A 21,036-nucleotide genomic window follows, 5' to 3' on the forward strand; every position below is an offset into this window, starting at 1 on the left:
CAATTACCATAACAGGCTGTTGACTGTGTTATAGAATAGTAGGACAGTGTTGTTGAGTATTATAACTTATAGTTTAATAAAAATATAACAAACCTATAAATAAGTTTGTACCTATCTTTAATAGGTATTTATTATTCAATACTTTAAAAGTCATATTTCTAGATTTTATTCTCCATGACAAATACATTAAAAAAAATTAATACATGTTGACACAAATTTCTTTTCATAAAAACATATAATTGTTATTATAATACATTTGTCGTTATTCTTTATAAATTATAGTTATAAATAATTCAACAAAATAGCTTAGCTAATGGTGTTGGTAACAATATATTTTAACATTTAACCACAAATAAATATTATTACTAAACAAAGTAAAAACAAGTAAAAAACAAACAAGATCAGTATTCATATACAGTAGTAGGTATAGAACTACCTACTAAAAAATTTGTCAACATATTATATAAAATTTTATAAGTAATTTAGCACCAATAGCACCTTATTTATCACAGTCTACAGATAAATAAATAATTTATAAGTCCATCAATATATAATATTTCATATTTGTAAAATACATTATAACTATTAAAATATATTTAAATTACTGATTTGATTTATTAATATATTTTGGAACTTAGCAAAAAAATAATAAAGTAATTTTTATTGATTTTAAGTTGTATTTCATTCTTCAAACTATTTAATATATACTATACCTTAATTATAAATATAGATAATAGATTAGTGTTTATTTGAAAAGGATAAAATGTCGTCTTTATTTTATTACTAACCACGGTTTAAGATATATCTTAAACCGTGTTACTAACATCGATAATTTGTTATTTATTGATAGTTAACCTTCTATAGTCATATAATCTAATATAATTCATAAATAAAACGAGTATCTTCTTTTCAAGTCTCTATTTAAATATTTAAATATTATAAACAATTTAAAATAATGTTGAAAAATGTGTGGTACACAAATAGTTTGATATTTCAATTCTCGATTTTGAAAGTAAAAACTAAAAACATGATTTATTTATAGATGCACTATAATGTGTTTGTGTGTGTGTGTGTGTGTGACGTGTGTGTGTATGTGTGTATGTTTTTAAACATTGAAAAATAGAGATATAATAAATTGTTATGTTTTTGAGTATAAAATATTATTAGATTACCTACGAGCGTTTTTTTAAAATGTTTATAAATTATTTTAAAAATGAATACATAAAAACAAAATCAATTGAAATATAATAAATAACAAAGGTACCTAGGTCACAATTTTGAAAACTAATATTTTACATGTATAATATATTATGTTTGCGTGTGTGTATATAATATCTTATCTATGTTCAATATATATAATATCTGTTATGTGTTATGACGGCTGGTTTATATTTTTCGCACGTTTTATTTAAGAAATATGATACACAGCCACGGTTCTAGGACTACATTTTCGTATGGGCAACAGTAGATTTATAATTAAGTTTTAACTGTGAATAATATTTCTAATTTCCTCCCCATTCCCATTACATTTTTAAATAATGAACACCAGAAATTTTGGTATGGGCAGCTGCCCACCCTGCTCATACGCTAGAACCGCCACTGATGATACAAACATTTATAAGTACATATTATTATATAATATGACACAAGACAACAGAATATTATGGAAGTATCCAATAATTTTGGAAACAGTGTTAATATAAATAATTATGAAAATTGAATATCACAAAGTCATATCAAAAAGAGAATAACAACTATAATACAATTTACGAATATGTAAACCAATATAGTTATCTTATTCTTATTTCGTCATTACTCATTCTTTACAATATATATTAAAGTTCACGTTTATACTGAAAATAATTTTTAAAATTATATTGTGCAACACTATAACATGTGTCAAGGTCTTCAATCGGCACATTCCCCATCTATAAATGTGTTAAAGGAAGTAAACGAATTTATTAAAAATCTTCATTTTAACCGACCCCCACGTTACTATTTTGTGAATTATATAAGAATTTAAAAATAGTAAAATCTAATTTAATCACAAATAGTCTCTTTTTCATTACCATTATTTTATTGTCACCAAATAATTAACTATTTTTTGAATTACGATGGTATTAATTGGTGTAAATTGAAGTACACGAGTTAAATTATTTCTACAAGTATTAGATGTACTTCTCATTGTACAATAAAGAAAAATTTCATAAAACAAATTTCAAAGTTCATTTTGCATTATGCTCATGTATTGTTTATATTTTAACGTTATTTAAACATTTAAATTCGATGTTTTCCTTTGGCAAATAAGTTTTTCTTTTTCAAAATTGAATAATAACACTCACCAACAAAACTTCGTTGTCTCCAATAAATTATTAAATTGTGTTCTTAACACTTGATTTTGATTTCGTTTCTAAACACTTAGATATTCATAATTTACACACGTCCGTGTATTGAGTTCTAAGAATTATTATAGATATAATCCACTCATAGAAAGAACACTTATAAATCATATTATTTAATCAGTAGACAATTCAAGTAATTTGACTATTGACTCCATTATCTACGACATCACCAGGTAAATGATGTTTCCAACTTCTAAACAGATACCGTGTAAACTTCCTTAATTGTCTAAATTTACAGTACGTGGCTCCTTGGGCGGATTCTAGTTGTTGCGTCTGAATTAAGAAACCTTTTTCTTTAAATGTTTTTTCCAAGCGCTCTCGAGCCAGTGACTTTTTGCTCTTACGCTTGGAGTCTTTTGATTGAAGATTTAATGTTTCCTGGAGACTGGCAGAACCAGGTAATTGAAAATCATTTATTGATGATATCTGGTCCCTGACGCATAAATTCAAAGGTTCTTCTACAACGGTCGTACCGTAGTTTTTATATATCAAATGACATATATCAGCCTAAAATATAATGAAAACATCTGATTAGAAAATAAAATAAAATACATGTAAATTGTTCAATAATTCGATGTTCTGTTATTATTATTATTAATTGTTAAATTACATTTTATTTTATTTATTTAATAGGAGAATCTAATATTCATAAGTTGAATTGCTGAATGAATTAAATTCTTTAAATTTATTAGGTGTTTAGTTATTATCACGTTATTGTCAAACCACACTGATTACATTTTTCATAAATCTACAATGTAGTATTTAAACATAAAAGTAAATTAATTAATTTTAAAGTCTCGTGTATATAAGGTGTTTTATAACACTGATTATATTGTGTTAACGTGTTTATACTTAATATTTTTAATTTGATAGTATCTACAAGTGTAGTTCGATAAGATTACATGCATATGTTTTTAAGAAGATTAAAATAATATGTTAATATGTTACGTACATAATACGTATAATGGGTGATTCTTTAAACGTTAATACTAATTATTTGGAAATATTTTGTTTTGGATATTTTGAAGTAAATATAAAACACTATTTTTGAAAAACAGTTATACATTTATTATTTTTAAGTTTTCACTTTTTTGAATGAATTTAAATTTTTAATTGTAAATTCTGATGCGTAATATTTTGTTGAGTAGATATTTCGATGTACAAAAAATAAATTACGAGATCAACGACTTGTAGTTTATAAGGTTTGAGTATATTATATATTTAAATTTTAGATAAACGGAGTAGTAAACCAACATTTTGTTGTTTAACTCAGTCTCACTTTACTTTTTTCATCGTAATATCGTACCTAATGATTTGTAACTTTATTTCAACATCCGAATATGAATAATTTTTACCTTTTTTGGTTTCCGTCCCCTCCGCGGTTTTGCATTATCTAACGTCATCTCTCCCATGTATGGTAGATCATCAAAACGGACACTAGTTTGTGCTTCTGGTGGTAGTTTTGATTTAACATTTCCCGTAAAAAGAACAGGTGTTGGAGATGATGAATTTCCTGGAGATGGTTGAGGAGACATCATGGATGCTTCATAATGGTTCAAATATTCTGCAGGTAATGCTTGGTGATGAAATTTTAGTTTCCATCGAGATTTTCTGCGACTTCTGTAAAGACAAATTAATAGTTCAATTTCTATAAGTATAAAAAATATTATCCAATAATAAGTATATAAATTTTTAAAAAAAAGGTTATATTTAATAACTATGTTGTATTCCATAAATCTTTATTCTTTATTATTCAAGTCTAACGAAAAATAATGAGTCATTATTTGATTAATAATTTCAGTACACTAAGTCAATTGTATTGTGTTTTTAAATGTTACAATAATATCTATAAGTGTAATTTATACATTAGAATCATTATTATAATAGCACTAATAAAGCCTATAATTATAGTTGACTAATAAATTAATCTTATTGGAAGACCCAAGTGGCCAAGTAGAATAACATAATAATATAATTAATATACCTATTATATTTGGCATTACTTATCGGTTAATCAAAAATAAGTACATTATTTTGACTATAATCATTTCAAGTTGTATTAATTAAAAATTTATGTCAATTACCAAAGTTATATTTTGTACATTTTAACAATTAAAAATAGGTAATTGTTTATAGCTTTAAGAATTTTAAACTATGATTTTGTAATAAATAATAATATGGTATTAAAAAATGTACCTACTTATTATAATTTATTAATTTATAACTATTGTATTCATATTATTAATTTCAATATTAGTATATAATATATTTTTTTCTTGCGTTTTTGTCAATTCAATATTGAATCGTATAAAAATTTACTTTTTAAATGTTTAAAATTATAAAATTTGTTTATTTAAAAGTAAGTAATTTACATTATATTAATAACAATTTAATTTTATGTTTAAACGATTTAACGTATTAACGTATCCTAGCTTTTTGACATATTGGTTAGATACAATTATTATTATTGCTTTTACAGCTAATTGTTTTAATAAAAATAATACATTTTTAAAAAGTTTTATGTTAACAAAATATTATAATTACGTCATTAGTATAATTGACGATAACTGTTATTTATTCAATTCTGTTTTGTTCAGTTTATTAAGTAATTATCATGAAAATAATTAATTTCAAAAAATATTTCGTTCGTATAAATTATTTTCAGACAAAATATAGATTCCAGAATTCCAGATAGGTACATAAATAATATTATTAACAATTATGTTATTTGTTAATAATATTCATCGTTTAATACTTAGCAAATTTAAATATTACCTATAACATAAAAAACTTGTTGATTCTAAAAATCGAATATAGTAAGGTACATTTGTATTATTGTACTGTTTAGTAAAACAGTCATCCAAAAATCTAAAATACGTCGTAGGTACAAAATTATATACTATGGAGACTAGACTATAGTTATAGTATTACATTTAATATAATAAAATAGAAATATTGAACTATGGACCTGACCTGTGTATACACACGCTCGACGATGATTCACAGCTATTCAACTTTTGTTACGAATTATTTTTTTTTATATAAAATAATACCTATTACGTTATCGATTTTCTGTTAAAAGACGCATTGTCAAATAATGGTGTATCGCAAAACTGCAGACATGTTACATTGTAGACGATTAAGTGGCGTATTTGTATTGAATACGATGTGTATGTGTATACTGTATACCCATTGTAGTATTGTAGGAGCTAAATGAACATTGGAATCTCCCCGCCCGTATTTCCGGTTCAAACAGACATGTATGGCGATATAGTTAAAAAAAAGTTGTAATATTATACTATTTAGGCATTTGGAAATAAATACGGAAGATTTAGAGTGAAAAGTGTTTTGAGACTAAACAGTGATTGAGAAATTAAAACGTATTATTATTTAGGTATTACGTATATGGTGAATAGAATACGTGCTTAAATTATTATAAAACTCGCATATTTTTTTTTTTATCTCAGGGATAACAAAAATGTAAAAGTGATCTTATTATGATTTATGGCCTATTGAAAATGATTTATATTGCGAAAAATAATGTACATTATACAATCACTGTTCTTGAGTATTACAACAATTTTATTTCATATTCTTACACTCGAGTCTCAGATTTGTTGAGTAAAAGAGACAATATTAAAATTGAATACAAATTTAAATAAAAACAACAAATAATAATGAAATTTTCACTGTTTTTAGTTTATTATATTTATCTCGAAAACGGTTCCAAAAAAAAAAAATGTTTTTAGAGAAATTATTTTTATGATATTATCCATACTACATGTGATGTGTTTCGGAAATCTGAAATTGTATGAATTTCCACAATGTACTCGACGGGCCGTCGGCCGAAAAGTCGCACTATCACGTTTTGTTGTTTATAATAGACATACGCTACTTTGTCCTTTGGTGTAATCATCCGATATTCAGATCGGATAATATTTTTATACATAACGGTTTATTAATAACAACATTATGTACATTGTACGTCTTTTCACGAGTTGTAATTTTATGAAAACGATTTCTATTCGTACAACATTATATAATAATATTGATTAACACAATATGATATTTATCATAACGTGTACAGTACATATTAGATATTATAGACCAAATGGAGTACAACATTACAAATAAACATATATAATTTTATAAATGTATACATAACAGCAAACGATTTGGGTTGATAGTCAAAATATGGGGGAAATACCGATAGCCGTTAGTGTCGATGACCTGCCCTGTAATATTTTGACGGCCTGAATTCGTATTAATATAATAATAATTAATAATATTATACTGAGTAACTTTAATAATAATAAAATAATGTATAAATAAATACGTTCAATACTCATAATAGTCTATGGTCTATATTATACTGTTATATATTATGAAGGTACTAGCTATTTATAAACAAACGGGCGCGTGTCTAATAATTACAATTATAGTAGCGTTTAATATGATTTTATATGATAGAAGTTTATTCTATTTTATTAAAAATGTCGAACAAATAATGTTTCAATTTGAATATTGTAAGAACGAAAGATTATTGAGATTTCTGCATTGTTGTAAAATACTGTAATAAAAATAACTAAATACGTTTTATTATTATATTTTAGAATATGCTTGTTTATACCTTAAATCTATAGTATATCATACACTGCCAACTGATGTAGGTATATTTTTTAAAAAGGAAAAACACATTTTTTAAAATATTATTCCGTTTTTAGAAGGGTATTGGAATCTATACTTGGATAAAGAGAGTCAGTACACCTACTTAGAAATTGAAATCACCATGAGTTGAATAGGGATTTATACAATTAAGTTACATTTTAGCATTTTTAAACAATTTAGATAGAGAAAAATTGTTATTTTTGACAAAGTCGAAGTAAATAAAAATAAAGTTAGTTTTCATATTTTTGAATTGCCTAAAAATTCATTTCCAATGAGTTCTGTAAATGTCATAAAGAAAAAAATATTCGAATAATGAAATAGACGAGAGCTTGAGGTGGGCAATAATGGCTTAGCTTTTTCATTCTCACTGACCTTTGTCGTAAAAAATACATTATACACTTAAAATTATATCTGGATATAATAAATCAATGATGTAACATCATGATGACAAAAATAATTATTTTATACGATTTTTTTTTTTGTTTACATTTATAGAAAGTCGTAGACCATAAACAAACAACACGGTCGTTGCTTAGTGTTGGTTTTGTCTAGTTATCTTGATCCAAAAAAACTATTTGTTTCACACATTTAAAAGTTTTTCAAATTTCATCCATGAAACGGTTTTTATACAGTGATGAAAAATATATATTTAATATAATACGCATTTGCATGGTTTGTATTCTTAACATAATACTTCAATCGTAGCTCCTCCATTACCATTGACACGAAATTATTGAAACATTAATATTATTCGAGTAATATAAAATTATAATTTATAAACAATATCAATACTTACGGCCTAAATTTGCTTTTCGCAATTAAATAAATTATTATTAACGGTACATCGGGTTATTATGATATATATTTGTCGGTTGTCATTCGTTGTGCGGGTAAATACGTCATTACATATTTGACAGTTGAAATATATTTGTCAACTGTCATTATCAATTCTGTGATAAATAGCTAGGTATATAAATAGTATACATAATACATAGTACACGGAAGAGATTGACAACGATCATGAAAATGTTACAATGATTAATAATTAATAGGTTTCTTTTTATATATAATTTTTGAATTTATAGTTATACGGATTATTATTAGTTTTAATAAATACTAGGGTGTCACGTGAAAGTTACAAATCGACAGCATATTTTGAACACTTGAAAATTTGAGAGAAAATTCATCATTAATTGCTATTATAAATAGAACATTATCTAATCGCAGAGAAGCAATTTCAATGAAAAAACTAAAAAACTAGGAGTGCTAAAACCTCTCTATTTTTTTTTCATGATGTTATCCTATGGTATGGCCATTGGCCACTATTAAAAATTAAATTAACATGAAAAAAATTAAGGGTGTTAACTTAAAAATTCGGGGTGCTAAGCATAACCAAACCCCCAAATTAGACCTATAAATAATCGATTTTACCATTCTAAATTTTATAATATGTACCATAACCATAACGAGGTTCCCACACACTGTAGCGGTGAAGGTAAAATTCTTTTGTCTTGTTGTGGCGGTAAAATTGTGTTCGCGCTCATTTTAACGCTACCGCCACCAGTACCGTTGCAGTGTGTGGGGACATAAATAACAGTAGTTAATTGTAAAAATAATATATAAAAATATACAAATAAATGTTCCTCGACAACGTCATCATGGTAGTTGGCAATCAGCGTTCGATGTTATTAACACAACAATTTGTTGTAAATTCACGTATATCTATTTTTAGAATTTCTCTAGGTATACCACAGAAGTGTTTCGCGTAATACCGTAATAACGATTATCATTAGTCTAGGAATCAGTGTTTCCCAACATTTTAATAAACCGTTAATGTAACCGTAAAAGGTAATGATATTAACTGATTTTTGAGAAAAAAATACAAATTTACCGATTTTAGCATTTGATTACCGAATAAACAATAGCCGTTTTTTTTTTTACATAAGAGAGTGGGGCATTTCGTATAGTCTGGCCCCAAAAGACGCCCCTGGTCAGTTCGAAATGATACATCGTCGTTTTTGCGTTTTTAATATCGTTATTCAATTAATAAGTCTTGACGGTAACAGCAGCTCCATCTATCGTCATCGTTTTGAACAAAAACTGTCGGTGAGTGTTGCGAGCCAAAAATTATGTTTATAGCTTTTTTTCTCACTAGATAGCGCTGCTATATACGTTTTATGTCTACCGTTTGGTATTTAATTTTACATTTCGATTATTCATTGTATCGCATTTAATGTATCGAAAAAAACCGAGTAAGTACATGCATACCTTTTTTTTATTTACTTAAGAAAATTCATTTATAACTATGCAATAACACGAACAACAAGTAATAGTAATAAAGGATTTAAATATATGAAAATGAAATGGCATAATGGAAATGGGCACCCAATGAAGCTACCTACTTTTAATAAATTTTTTTTTGTGTGAAGTGGTAAGAACTAAGAATTTACTTAAGGAAATCCTCTTTACAGCTTTCTTTATAACCTTGGTGGAATGGATTTTATTATTGTTGTACTTACACACAAAATTTGTTTTGTCTGAATCTCACCTTATATTTGCATCGATTAGCATTTGTACGCACTCGCGAACGATGGCTTGATAGAGGATTATTGAGAATCGAACAGCGTCGTACTCTAAGAAAACTTGCTTAGCAACGGAAAATATTGTGGTGACCGGCTTGCGAGAAAATACCCAGCCAGGTGACATAAAATATCATGGTTATCATCAGGTAACCACTTTCACAAGTGTACTTAAGACGAGTTTCCACAATATACGTGTACGTGCATAAAAACACTTTTCTATGATAGGTTGAAACGTATTAACTTTCTGGTACACCAAAAGGTTACCATGTATACCAACCAATCACAGAAAAGAATTTTCTATGCACGTACACTATGTAGTGGAAACCCGCCTTTATTCAATCTTACACGACTCTTTGTAATAGAAATACCAGGATTATATGTAACCATAATATATGGATGGCGGTTGTGGTATAACTTCAACCTCCTCGGCTATAATATGGTTTAAATTCAATGACCGATGACCGCATTGTATATTTGTATATGGTATGTTTGCGAGCAGACAACCATGATGTTTTATAATGTCATAGGTCAGGTATCCATCTTGATATCAATGGCTACTGCCTTTTTTATGATTTTAACCGATTTTAGGTCTAAACGTTTCTAAGTTGTTGTCCGCAAGTGTTTGTTATTAGTGTGAAAATATAAAACAAGTACGAGTAATTTGCAAACTTCATTAGTTATCATTTTCGATCAGACAAAACGTTGTTTCCGAAGATCACAAAAACCGAGAATGGCACTTAAAGGTAAGACATAGCTATATTTTTTGTTTTATAGTTCTCGACTTTTTGTACGCATCCGCCATTAATCTACATCGTGTTGACGTTGTGACGTTGCCTATTCATAGACTATTGTATGTTATGATCTTTTTCGAATATAGTTTTACGATCGAAATGCGTAAACCGTTAAGATTCTTAAGAAAATATCATAATGGTTGTTTTGAGTCAATATGAGATTGGTATGAGTACTTCGATTAATAAAAATTCCGTTAAAAATATTATATACCTACTGTTAAATTTTATTGGTGTTCTTTAATTCACAAAACAATTATACACGATAAGTACCTCAATAAGAATAACAGAAAATATAAAATGTCTATTCAACAGTTTTTTGCGCATTAAAACATCTTTGAATAATTAATATATATATTTATATTCTTAAGACATTTTAAAATACGTATTACCGATAAATAGATTTTTGAAAGTACAAATATTTTCTTGTAGGTACCTAATATTGGATATTATATATTTTTATAGTATATTAATAACTTACTTTCCAATGTCTTTGCTTGCTGGTAAAATTCCATTGTCTTGTGTTTTAATACCAATACCCTGCATCTGAAAATAAAAATATTAACATTACACTTTTATAGCTATAAAGTTAACGTAATAATTTGTATTCTATGTTAAAATAACTATAGTATAATTTGTTAATTTGCTTTATTTTAAAATTAATTGACTTTTGTTATAATTTTATACTGCAACTATGTAGGTTAAAATCTGGATTAACCTTGAATATTATAGAAAATATATATATTTCTTAAAAACAATCTTAATATGTAGGTATTGCTTTCTAATTTCTATGTACACTAATTTTAAATATTATAATAATTATATTATTCAATGATTGCATTCATGTTTATCGAATTTATGATTATGTATATTATATTATTATTATATTATATTATATTATATGGTAAATTGGTTGACCAATTTTTAATAAATAGAAATATTTTATTCTAAAGTCGAGAATTTTATTTTTCGTCTGTTAAAACTCTACTAAAATTTAAAAATATTAAACATTTTAAATTTTAATAAATACAATTTTATGTAGATGATTCTAATTCATATAATATGTTTAATATAATAACATTATACAATTATAATTAATAGCTACCTATTTAATTTATTTATATTGAATACCTACTATAGTAATATAATAATAAAATGATGTATAGTTATGTGTAGTTTGACACACGGATTAAATTAAATATTTAAACAAAACTAAGTTTAGTATATTAGTTTTTTATTACCTAATAATTATAAAAAAATAAACCAAAATGTTGAGCAATATAAGTGAGCTGTCTAACGTTTGTTTGCAAAGTTTATCTCTCGAATTCGTCATTGTAGGTACCTAGTTACTAAGATTTTACATTTATATAGTATTGATACATGCATATATTATTCACTCACAGGAGCTGTATTATTATGTTATGCGTATACATATAATATTCTATTTGATTTTTATTTATTTTTTATTTTTTTACGTTATACTTATTGTTCTGATTTACGTGTTTAAACTTTTGTTTAAAAAAATATTATTATTATAAACGACTATTGAGTTAATTCTATATTCATTTTAAATAAATAAAAAATACCTACATCAAATTTAAGTTTAAATTGTCATATTTTTTTACTTTAAATTAATATAATTATCGGTTTTCATAATAAGTACCTATGTGTTATATATTTATAAATAATATTATATACATTTTAATTTACTTCTTGATTTCATACATGATGCAATATTTACTATCATTACTTCATAGTAGATACAAAAAAAGTAGATGTATGAAAAATGCCATAATTTAATACTGTTTATAAAATATAGAAAAAACTCAAAAGCATATAAAATTTATGAATTATACATCAAATGCTAAATAAAAAATAAATCTTTTGAAGTACATGGGTGTATTAAGTATAAATTTATTTAACGTGTTGATGTATGAGTTATAATGATAAATCATTATTTGTTCATTATTTTAAACTCTTTTTAAAATGTTTAAAGACGTCTATGGTAATTTTTAAACTCTCAACAGTAAAGATGTTGAGCATGTTTAATATTTTTCATTATATTATATAAAAACATGTACGCAACAAACCGTGTGAATGAAATGAATTTAAAAAAAATAATGACTTATCATTATTTTGATCACGCAGATCGTGCCTTGTGTCTAGTGCGTGGTCGAAGGTGGGTAGAATAATATCAATATTATAGTTTATATAAGTAATAATGATAACGTTTGTCAAAATAAAGTAGTATATTATAACGATTTAATTTGTAAAAACAATTCACACCCTGAAGCCTAAGGGACCTTTTCTATAATCTAACTTATAACCGTTTCAACGTTCAGTGTTCACTTAAGTGTCTAAAATTTTAACACGAGTTTTTTGAACAAGTCTCACTGCGATAATAACATTAATATAATAGGGACATAATAATAATCTTTATAACTTCATCGTTGTTATCCGTGTGTCACGGAACAATATCTCAGGTGCTCGGAAACGGGTTTTATTTTGGTATACACACCTTTATGATCGTCGTGCAGCAGCGTGTACCTTTTACTGCTCATGGATTATTTGAGAATGAATAATATAAATAATTATTTCAATATTGTTGTTTACCGACATTTCTCATTCATACAAAACGAGAACCGGTCAGTGAATGGCACGCACACATGCGCGGGAAACACCTACGACACTATTATATCGCTCTCGGCTGATTTTTTTCCCCGCCACTAATAACATTGACGGATGTTATAGCGAAATATATTACATTATGCATACTACGTATACAGGTATACGATGCATGCAGGCGACTAAGCGATTTGTCTGAAGGCTTACGCAAAACAAAGTAGAAAAACTATGCTATGCCTGAGTGACTGTTGTCCCATTATTGTCGTTTAATGTTTTAACCGTTTGGGTTTAAAATGTTATAATTTTATAACTTTTCTACGATCATAGATTATATTATGATCTAAAATTAGGTGTAACCTACCAACTACTGTTCTACATTGTGCGCAAATGCCAAATACTATGGACAATGATATTTTCAAAATTTCATGTTCGAATTATTGGGGTGTTTTAATATTATACACCACTTTAAAATTAACAATGACTTACCTGCAATGATTGCACATAAGCTTAATATTATTACAATGTAAGGATAATTTAGAAATTATTGGTTTTTTTTTATTATGATATTATTATATTGTGTAAAGTACTTAAATTTAGAAAATCGTGGGGTTGACATATATGGTACCATATTATGATATAATGTTATTATTTTAATAAAATATGTTATAGTAATTAAACATCTATCCAGTATTTACTCTATAAATACGGTTTTTTTTAACACTTAAACCATTAATTGGTTATTGATAATTGTTTTGCCATAAATACATTAAAAACAACTGATTTGACTATAATTAATAGTTTTTTAAACAGTTATATTGTAACAACTTTCTATAGATAAAATTGAGTTTGATATTTTTTACTTAAATTAATTGCTGTCGGTTTGAGCAAGTTACACCTACGAGGACGGTGTTAATGGTGGTTTATTATAACACCTACAAAAGGTCTTATTGCCCTTCTTGCTTTAGTAGTTTAGTTCTATATATTATAGTGCATAATATACCGTTTATATTAATACGTATATTAATTCTTATTTCATGAAGCCTCGGGATAGTAAAAAACAAATAAAAGCGATCATAAATTATGATTGAAATTCTAGAAAAAATAAATAATTAAGTGATTATTTTTGTATTGAAAGTCGTTAAAAATGCTTTATTAAATTAAAAAAAAGGCGCCGTATATTTGATGTTATTGTTATTATTAATAAATATTTATTGTACGTAGTAATATAGTAACTATAATAATGTACAATAAATTGTGAAATTATGTTAATAATGATTGGTTTAAATATTTTTAATGCCATGTTTTGAACATAAAGTTTTGAAGTTGGGTGAAATATAATGTTTTTATAAATCTTTCAAATTGTGGTGTTTTTATAGTAATATTTTGTTTATTATATTTATACAATTCAAAACATAACATTTTTAAAAAGTGCAATTAACAGAAGTGAATTTCATTTATTAGAATCATAAAGAAAGTTTAGAAATGGTTTTTTAAAAAGCGTTCATTTGTGTAGTAAGTACAACAATAGACATCATTTAAAATAAATTAATGTACTCGACAATAAATTATCTACACACCCTATAAAAATAAAATACCTAGGTACCTATATTAAATCCATGCTTTGTTGTAACAATAAAATATTATATATATTTTATTTTATTCACCAAAGCTTAGTATTTTACTATTTTAGTGGGCGTCTATACTGATTTATGTTAAATAAAAGTAATAATAAAACTATTTAGGTACTAGATAGTAAGCTTATGTGTGTGCTCTGTGCAATGTAGATTGTGTATATGCCTGTATGTATAGGATTGAAAAAAAATTAATTGGTATTTTTTTATTGTATGATATTTGTGTTTTACAGTTACTTAAATAAGAATTGACTCTCTAATAATTGGCATCCGTCTGATGTAAATCATGTTTCGATTGAATAGTATAAGGAACAAGATTCTATAAAATATCCTATTAATAATTTTATTAAAAAATAAATGTAGGTAGATCTTCATATTTTTTTGACATTTTTTTTTGATTTGTCAAAAAAAAAAAAAAACAGTTATCTACATAGAAATAACTTAATTTTTTATATTAATAAATTATTTAAAAAAATAAAGTTTATATTTTTAATTTTATTCAACGGTCAATAATATGAAAGTCATTGAATGAATAAAAAGATTATCTTAACAAAAAAAAAAAAAAAAAAATTAACGAAATTAAATTGTTAAGATTTTTAAAAATAAAATGGTCGAAATTTTAATAGTTGGACAGTATAGAAAATATTATTAAATAGTACTACGTTAGTTGGTAGATATTTCTAACTTAACTGAATGAAATATAAAACAAACAAAACAAAAAATATATAATATAATATATAAAATATCTAGTACCTAGTACATTACATTGTCATTATTTATTTTAATTATAAGTACAATTTAACCATTATTTTCTTTTCTTTTGTATTCAATTCACGAATGAACCTAACTTCTTTTAATAAGAGAGTATCTATTTATGCGTATTAAAATAGTAATAAATAATAATGCCTACATTGTAATCGTCTTTAATACCTTATCTGGTTATACTTGGGTTCATTTTTGGCCATAAAATATTTTTATTTCAAGTATTTACTCATTCTTCATACATGATACATTACAACCAGTATGTGTGATTGTTATGCATACAGAATTTTGATTATGTATAAATAAACTTGGCATAGCATGATATATTATGTTATACAAAGTAAAACTTTGTTCTGATTATTAAGCATAATATCTTTAATCAGATGCTTGTATTACTTTTATATTTAGATGAATAAAAGATACCGGCTTACAGCCAACATTTTAATTGAGTAAAATATTGTATTTTTTTTATTGAAAACTATAGTGAATATAAGTTTATATCTAGTGGATCTATTATATGCAATGACAAATTTTTATTTGACACTAAGATTGTTTTTAATAAAAATTAATTAACACAATTAAATATATTAATACTACATAAAATTAATAAAACTATAGGCGATTTTCATGGATTAAAATTAATAAAAATATTACCTAATCTTTTAGTAGGTTCTATTATTTTATTGTTAAAATGTACCTACAAATTAAATATAGTTATTGGATTTAAGCACCAATTCATTATTGCGCAAATTATTAGTAAAGCCATTTAAAAATGTACGGTCGTTTGTTAATGTATTAAATATATTTTGTTTTCTATTTAATATACAAGCAAAAAAAAAAAAAAAATACAATTGTTTTTTATTATTTATAATATGCTTTGAATATAGATAGGCTGCATAATAATATTCTGATCTATTTAAATATAATCAATTAATATTGAATTTGTATAGGTACTAAGGTTTTTAGACGAAAATTATATTAAGAATTGATATTATTGTTTTTTTACAATTTATGTTTACATACACATACACGAAACTATATTACCTATACTATGAATTTATTTATTTTTATTAATTTTAAGCTAATTACTCAAGTATAATACATAGTGTTCGATGGCGTGTAATAAATAATAATTGTATTTACAAAATAACAAATATAAATAAATACCTCAAAATAGTGTACTTAAATCCAATAAAATTGTAAAATCAACACTTAAAATATAATTATAAATAAAAGTTTAAAAATAATATTAATTATTATCAAACATTAATAATACAAGTTAAAAAAAACTGACTAGATAGTTTTCAAAATATTTAAGATTAGTTGAATTAAAATAATATTAAGTTATCTTTTCGTGCACACATATTAGTAATAATAATGTGTACAATTCCGGCTGCATAACGCACTGAACGTTTAGTTTCGGGCTCGGCAGTTACCCGCGGAACAGCGACTCCTACGAAATTCGAGATTGCACCGTATTTGGCGTCCGTTTGAAACCGATGGTACTATATTTAAAACACCCACCTTCCCCTTATAACCACTCCTATTCTCGTTCCATCTCTCTCACCCCCACTATTACACCGGACGCGCGTAGAATATTGCTGTGCGATAGAACCCGAGCTCTGGTTATGGTAAGGCATTTTTTTATTTATAAAGTCGCCTTGGGTATATATCTTCGGTCCATTTTCGGGGTGGGGCGTTAAATAAAACGAAAAAAATAGAAGCACCATCGTAGAATTTATATTTAGATTCCGTATAGTTTCGGTTTCATTTGGACTTTGGCACTCGACCCATATATGGACAACGATTCTACCTGATACACAATATTTTACACAAATGTAATATAAATAAATTGTAAATAATTAATAATATTTTAAGTTAATAGGTAGCTGTATTTAATATTAAAATATAATAAAATAATCCAATGACGGAAATCCTGTTTTAATAGGAAAAGGCAATTTTTTTAATTGAAATGACACGTGTGTCATATTAGGTTCATCAATGTCTAATAGAAATTACATTACTAAATTCTTAGAGCATTTCATATGGCCGTCCTTCAAGTACCTACTCACCGATAATAATTAAGAAAAAAATATGATACAATACACTGTTGTTAGGAGTATATCCGAATATATGGGTGGTTATTATAACATTTAAAACTATTTGTTGTTATTTTTAAAAATTATGGTAATGACTTCTTAAATGTTGAACATTTATTTTATTGTATGGTATTTTAAAAATAAATCTTGTAATATTTTTCATTTAAATAAGAAAAAAAATCATAAAAATTCCTATAAGTATTGAAATAAAAATATGATCTATTAATAATGAGTTGTTCATTTCAATGCTCCGTAATTACTTAATTTATACAGTTAATTGCAACAATTTAATTTTTGGTTTTTTGGTTATTTGTCCTAACTGGCCTGTAGTGATAAATTATATAAGTATCACATAGTAGGTAGTTCGAATCCAAATGTTTTAGTTTTAAAATAGAAATACTCTTTTTATAATTTCACATCAAGTACATAATATTATGAAAACATTTTAAGTTTTCGCCAAAGAAGAGTGTTAAGTTATTATGTGTGCTAAAACTTTAAAATAACTTAATTGTTAATAATATTCTATTTACAATAATAATATCCTTTTAGTAAACTTATGTGTTTATGTGCTATTTTCGCTATTTTATACGGCTTAATTGTGTCAACATTGTGAGTTGAAAAAAAAATGAAACAAATAATTGTTACATAAGGTTAACTAATAGTCTCGTCGGTCTTTCTAAAATTTAAACTCAAAATATTATTTTGTGAAAATATTGATGTTAGATTCAAATTAATTGTATGGCATTTTTGTGGTATTGATATATCTATATTATAATATTACATAATTAACTATATATAATATTATGTTTATTACAATTAATGTACTTAATTAGTAATTTTATAGGTAGTACCTACGTATTATTTGCATGGTCCAATCACGGGGGGGGGGGTTATCGTAATTTACAGTTTTTTTGTATCAGTTCAATGAGAAAATGGGAAAAATTATATAGTACCACATAATATACTTTTTTATCATAACTTATAAGGATATTTTCATAAAGTTATAATTCATGGAAAAAACAAATACGTTTTGACACGATCAATATTGCATGTATATTATGATTTTAATGTATTGTTATTATATTCAACACGGTGTCGTTAAAATACGATAATTAGTTTACGTTTGTTTTATTGTCTTGCGTAAAGAATAATGAAATGATTAAAAAATGTATTCCCAATACAACGCACAACATACAAGTTGATGCAGCGCCCACACTTAAACAGCATCTGGGTCAATCATCGCAATACCATGGCATCTTACACACCTACGATTATGTTTAGTATTTGACCTACCTATAAAACATTATAAAACAATAGTTATCATTATAATTATTAACATGATTGTTGTTTTTATAATATTAATTCTGGAAGATTGACATCCATCGTATAATAATTATATAATAATATTTGGGTACTATCAATGTACGAATATGTACAACATTTTTTGGTTAGTTTGGTTTGTTTTTGTTCTTTCAAATATTTATCAATCGATAAATTATTATTGTATTTGTTGGTATACTAAAAATGTGATTTGTTTGATGTTTTAATAATATTTTTTTAAATGCAAGAAAGACAACTGAAAAATCGAGAAAAAATAAAGAAATATTTTATAGTACCTATATTATCGTTGTATGGAATCGATGTTTTCTTTTAGATATATCAATATATGCAATATTTATCTACATGACCTGAAAGGTTAATAGAAGGTTGTTTTTATATTAATATTACCCACTTTAATAAATATTTCAATAATTTAATTTTAATTATTAATTATTTTTGTGAGTCACTTAACAGAGCTCTGATCGAAATTGTCTTGCTTTTAATTTGTTAGTTTATCATGTCATTAATATTAAATCATTTATATTAAACATAATGATATAATAATAATAATTTTAATCCATTTTGTGTTTTTAAATAAGTCATGTAAGACCAGTGTCTAACTACTATGACGGTCTCTGTGAATGGAACTTAAATATTGTATAGTACATTGTTACTTTGATGCACAAAATAGAAATGAAATTGTTTAGGTAAAATTAGCTACTGGTACGTTGCTGTTTTAAAACAGAGGACATTTTTAATTAAATTGATACGTTTCGTTGTGTCGGTGTCTTAATCTTAATTTTAAACTACTTACCAGGCTGACGACCAGAGTAATAGTCCACACATAGTGTCTAAAGCAATGAATTAAACCATCCGGTGGGCGATAATTTCGCTGCAATTCTTATGCAAACGACATGTTCTATTGATGTAATTTTTGTTTTTAGTGTGTCATTTTGACATTAAGCCAATTCTACGTATAGTTTTATTGTCCGTAATAGTCATTTTAAGTATATATATATCAAAGAATAATAAAACTTTAAAAGGTATAAAATTATATATTTTATTGAAATACGATCATGTAAATAATAATGGTAAGAACTAAAAAGTAGTTCCTATCACTTCACACATAATAACATATACGTTAAAATAATTTATGTCCATGAACAATTTTTGGTTATTTGTTTATTTTAATTATTGAATTTGTTTTATTTTTACCTGTAGAAAAATTGAATAAGTGCTACACATCTAAATTATTTAAATTGTTCATATTTTTTAATAAAATATAGTGTTTGTCAATATGTCAATACATTTTATAAGATTAAGTTTCATACCAATATTTCTATTTGATACTTTGATAGTATTGCTAAGATTTATATTATAATATATTATTGCCACAAATAAAAAAAGTTTATTTAATAGCATTTAAATAATATTAAAATGTTACGAACTATAAAACGTTTAATTTATATACTTAAAATTAAAAAAAAAATAGAAGACCAATACAAGTTGACAACAAATTAACAAGCTAAACACAAAAATTTGTAAATTTGTACTTGTTCATTGACTATATTTTTAAATACTATTCTAATTTTGTATGGAATTTTAAGAGTGCCATGTAGTACCTTATTTTATCATACGATAATATTAAGACAGTATAATCTATTTTTATTATAAAATGTTATGAAGATGATTTTTTTTTTGAAAATGTTGATTTATTTTATATACACATAAATAAAATTCAGAAGGAGTAATTTTTGAGTGATCTATGATATTAGCTGGAAGCGTAAAAAATTTGGGATCTATGATGATTCAAAAATTATGGGAAGTAATCCATTAAAATGTAAGAATAGCATGTACATTGTACAATTTGTATGAGTACCAGGTACCTACCTACTTAACCAAATATTGTATATATTTTATAATTGATACAATACCATTATTAACTATTATAATTACTATTGAAAGTATAATAACTCAGAAATTCATTAGAATTTTGAATTATAACTTATAGGTACAATAGGAACATGTATCAACATTTTCAATATACCTATATTAATGTATATTCTATTGTTATCGAGTTTAGATGAGGGCTAGGTGGCTACAACCACGTGGTGAAATTTTCAATTAAATTGTCTACTTCCCTACATAAAAAAATTCAG

General features: G+C 25.3%; 1 protein-coding gene across 1 annotated transcript; it reads right to left on the reverse strand.

The window, feature by feature from the left end:
* Positions 1-1,168: 1,168 nt before the first annotated feature.
* On the reverse strand, positions 1,169-16,858 carry LOC114127192 (uncharacterized). The gene is made up of 4 exons (XM_027991367.2): positions 16,626-16,858; positions 10,922-10,986; positions 3,758-4,022; positions 1,169-2,909 (listed from the first exon to the last, which is right to left on the reverse strand). The coding sequence occupies exons 2-4, from the start codon at positions 10,984-10,986 to the stop codon at positions 2,532-2,534; spliced, it is 708 nt and encodes a 235-aa protein (XP_027847168.1). The 5' UTR covers positions 16,626-16,858; the 3' UTR covers positions 1,169-2,531.
* Between the last annotated feature and the right edge of the window lie 4,178 nt (positions 16,859-21,036).

The sequence above is a fragment of the Aphis gossypii genome, chromosome 1 (genome assembly GCF_020184175.1).
Source record: "Aphis gossypii isolate Hap1 chromosome 1, ASM2018417v2, whole genome shotgun sequence".
NCBI lineage: Eukaryota > Metazoa > Arthropoda > Insecta > Hemiptera > Aphididae > Aphis > Aphis gossypii.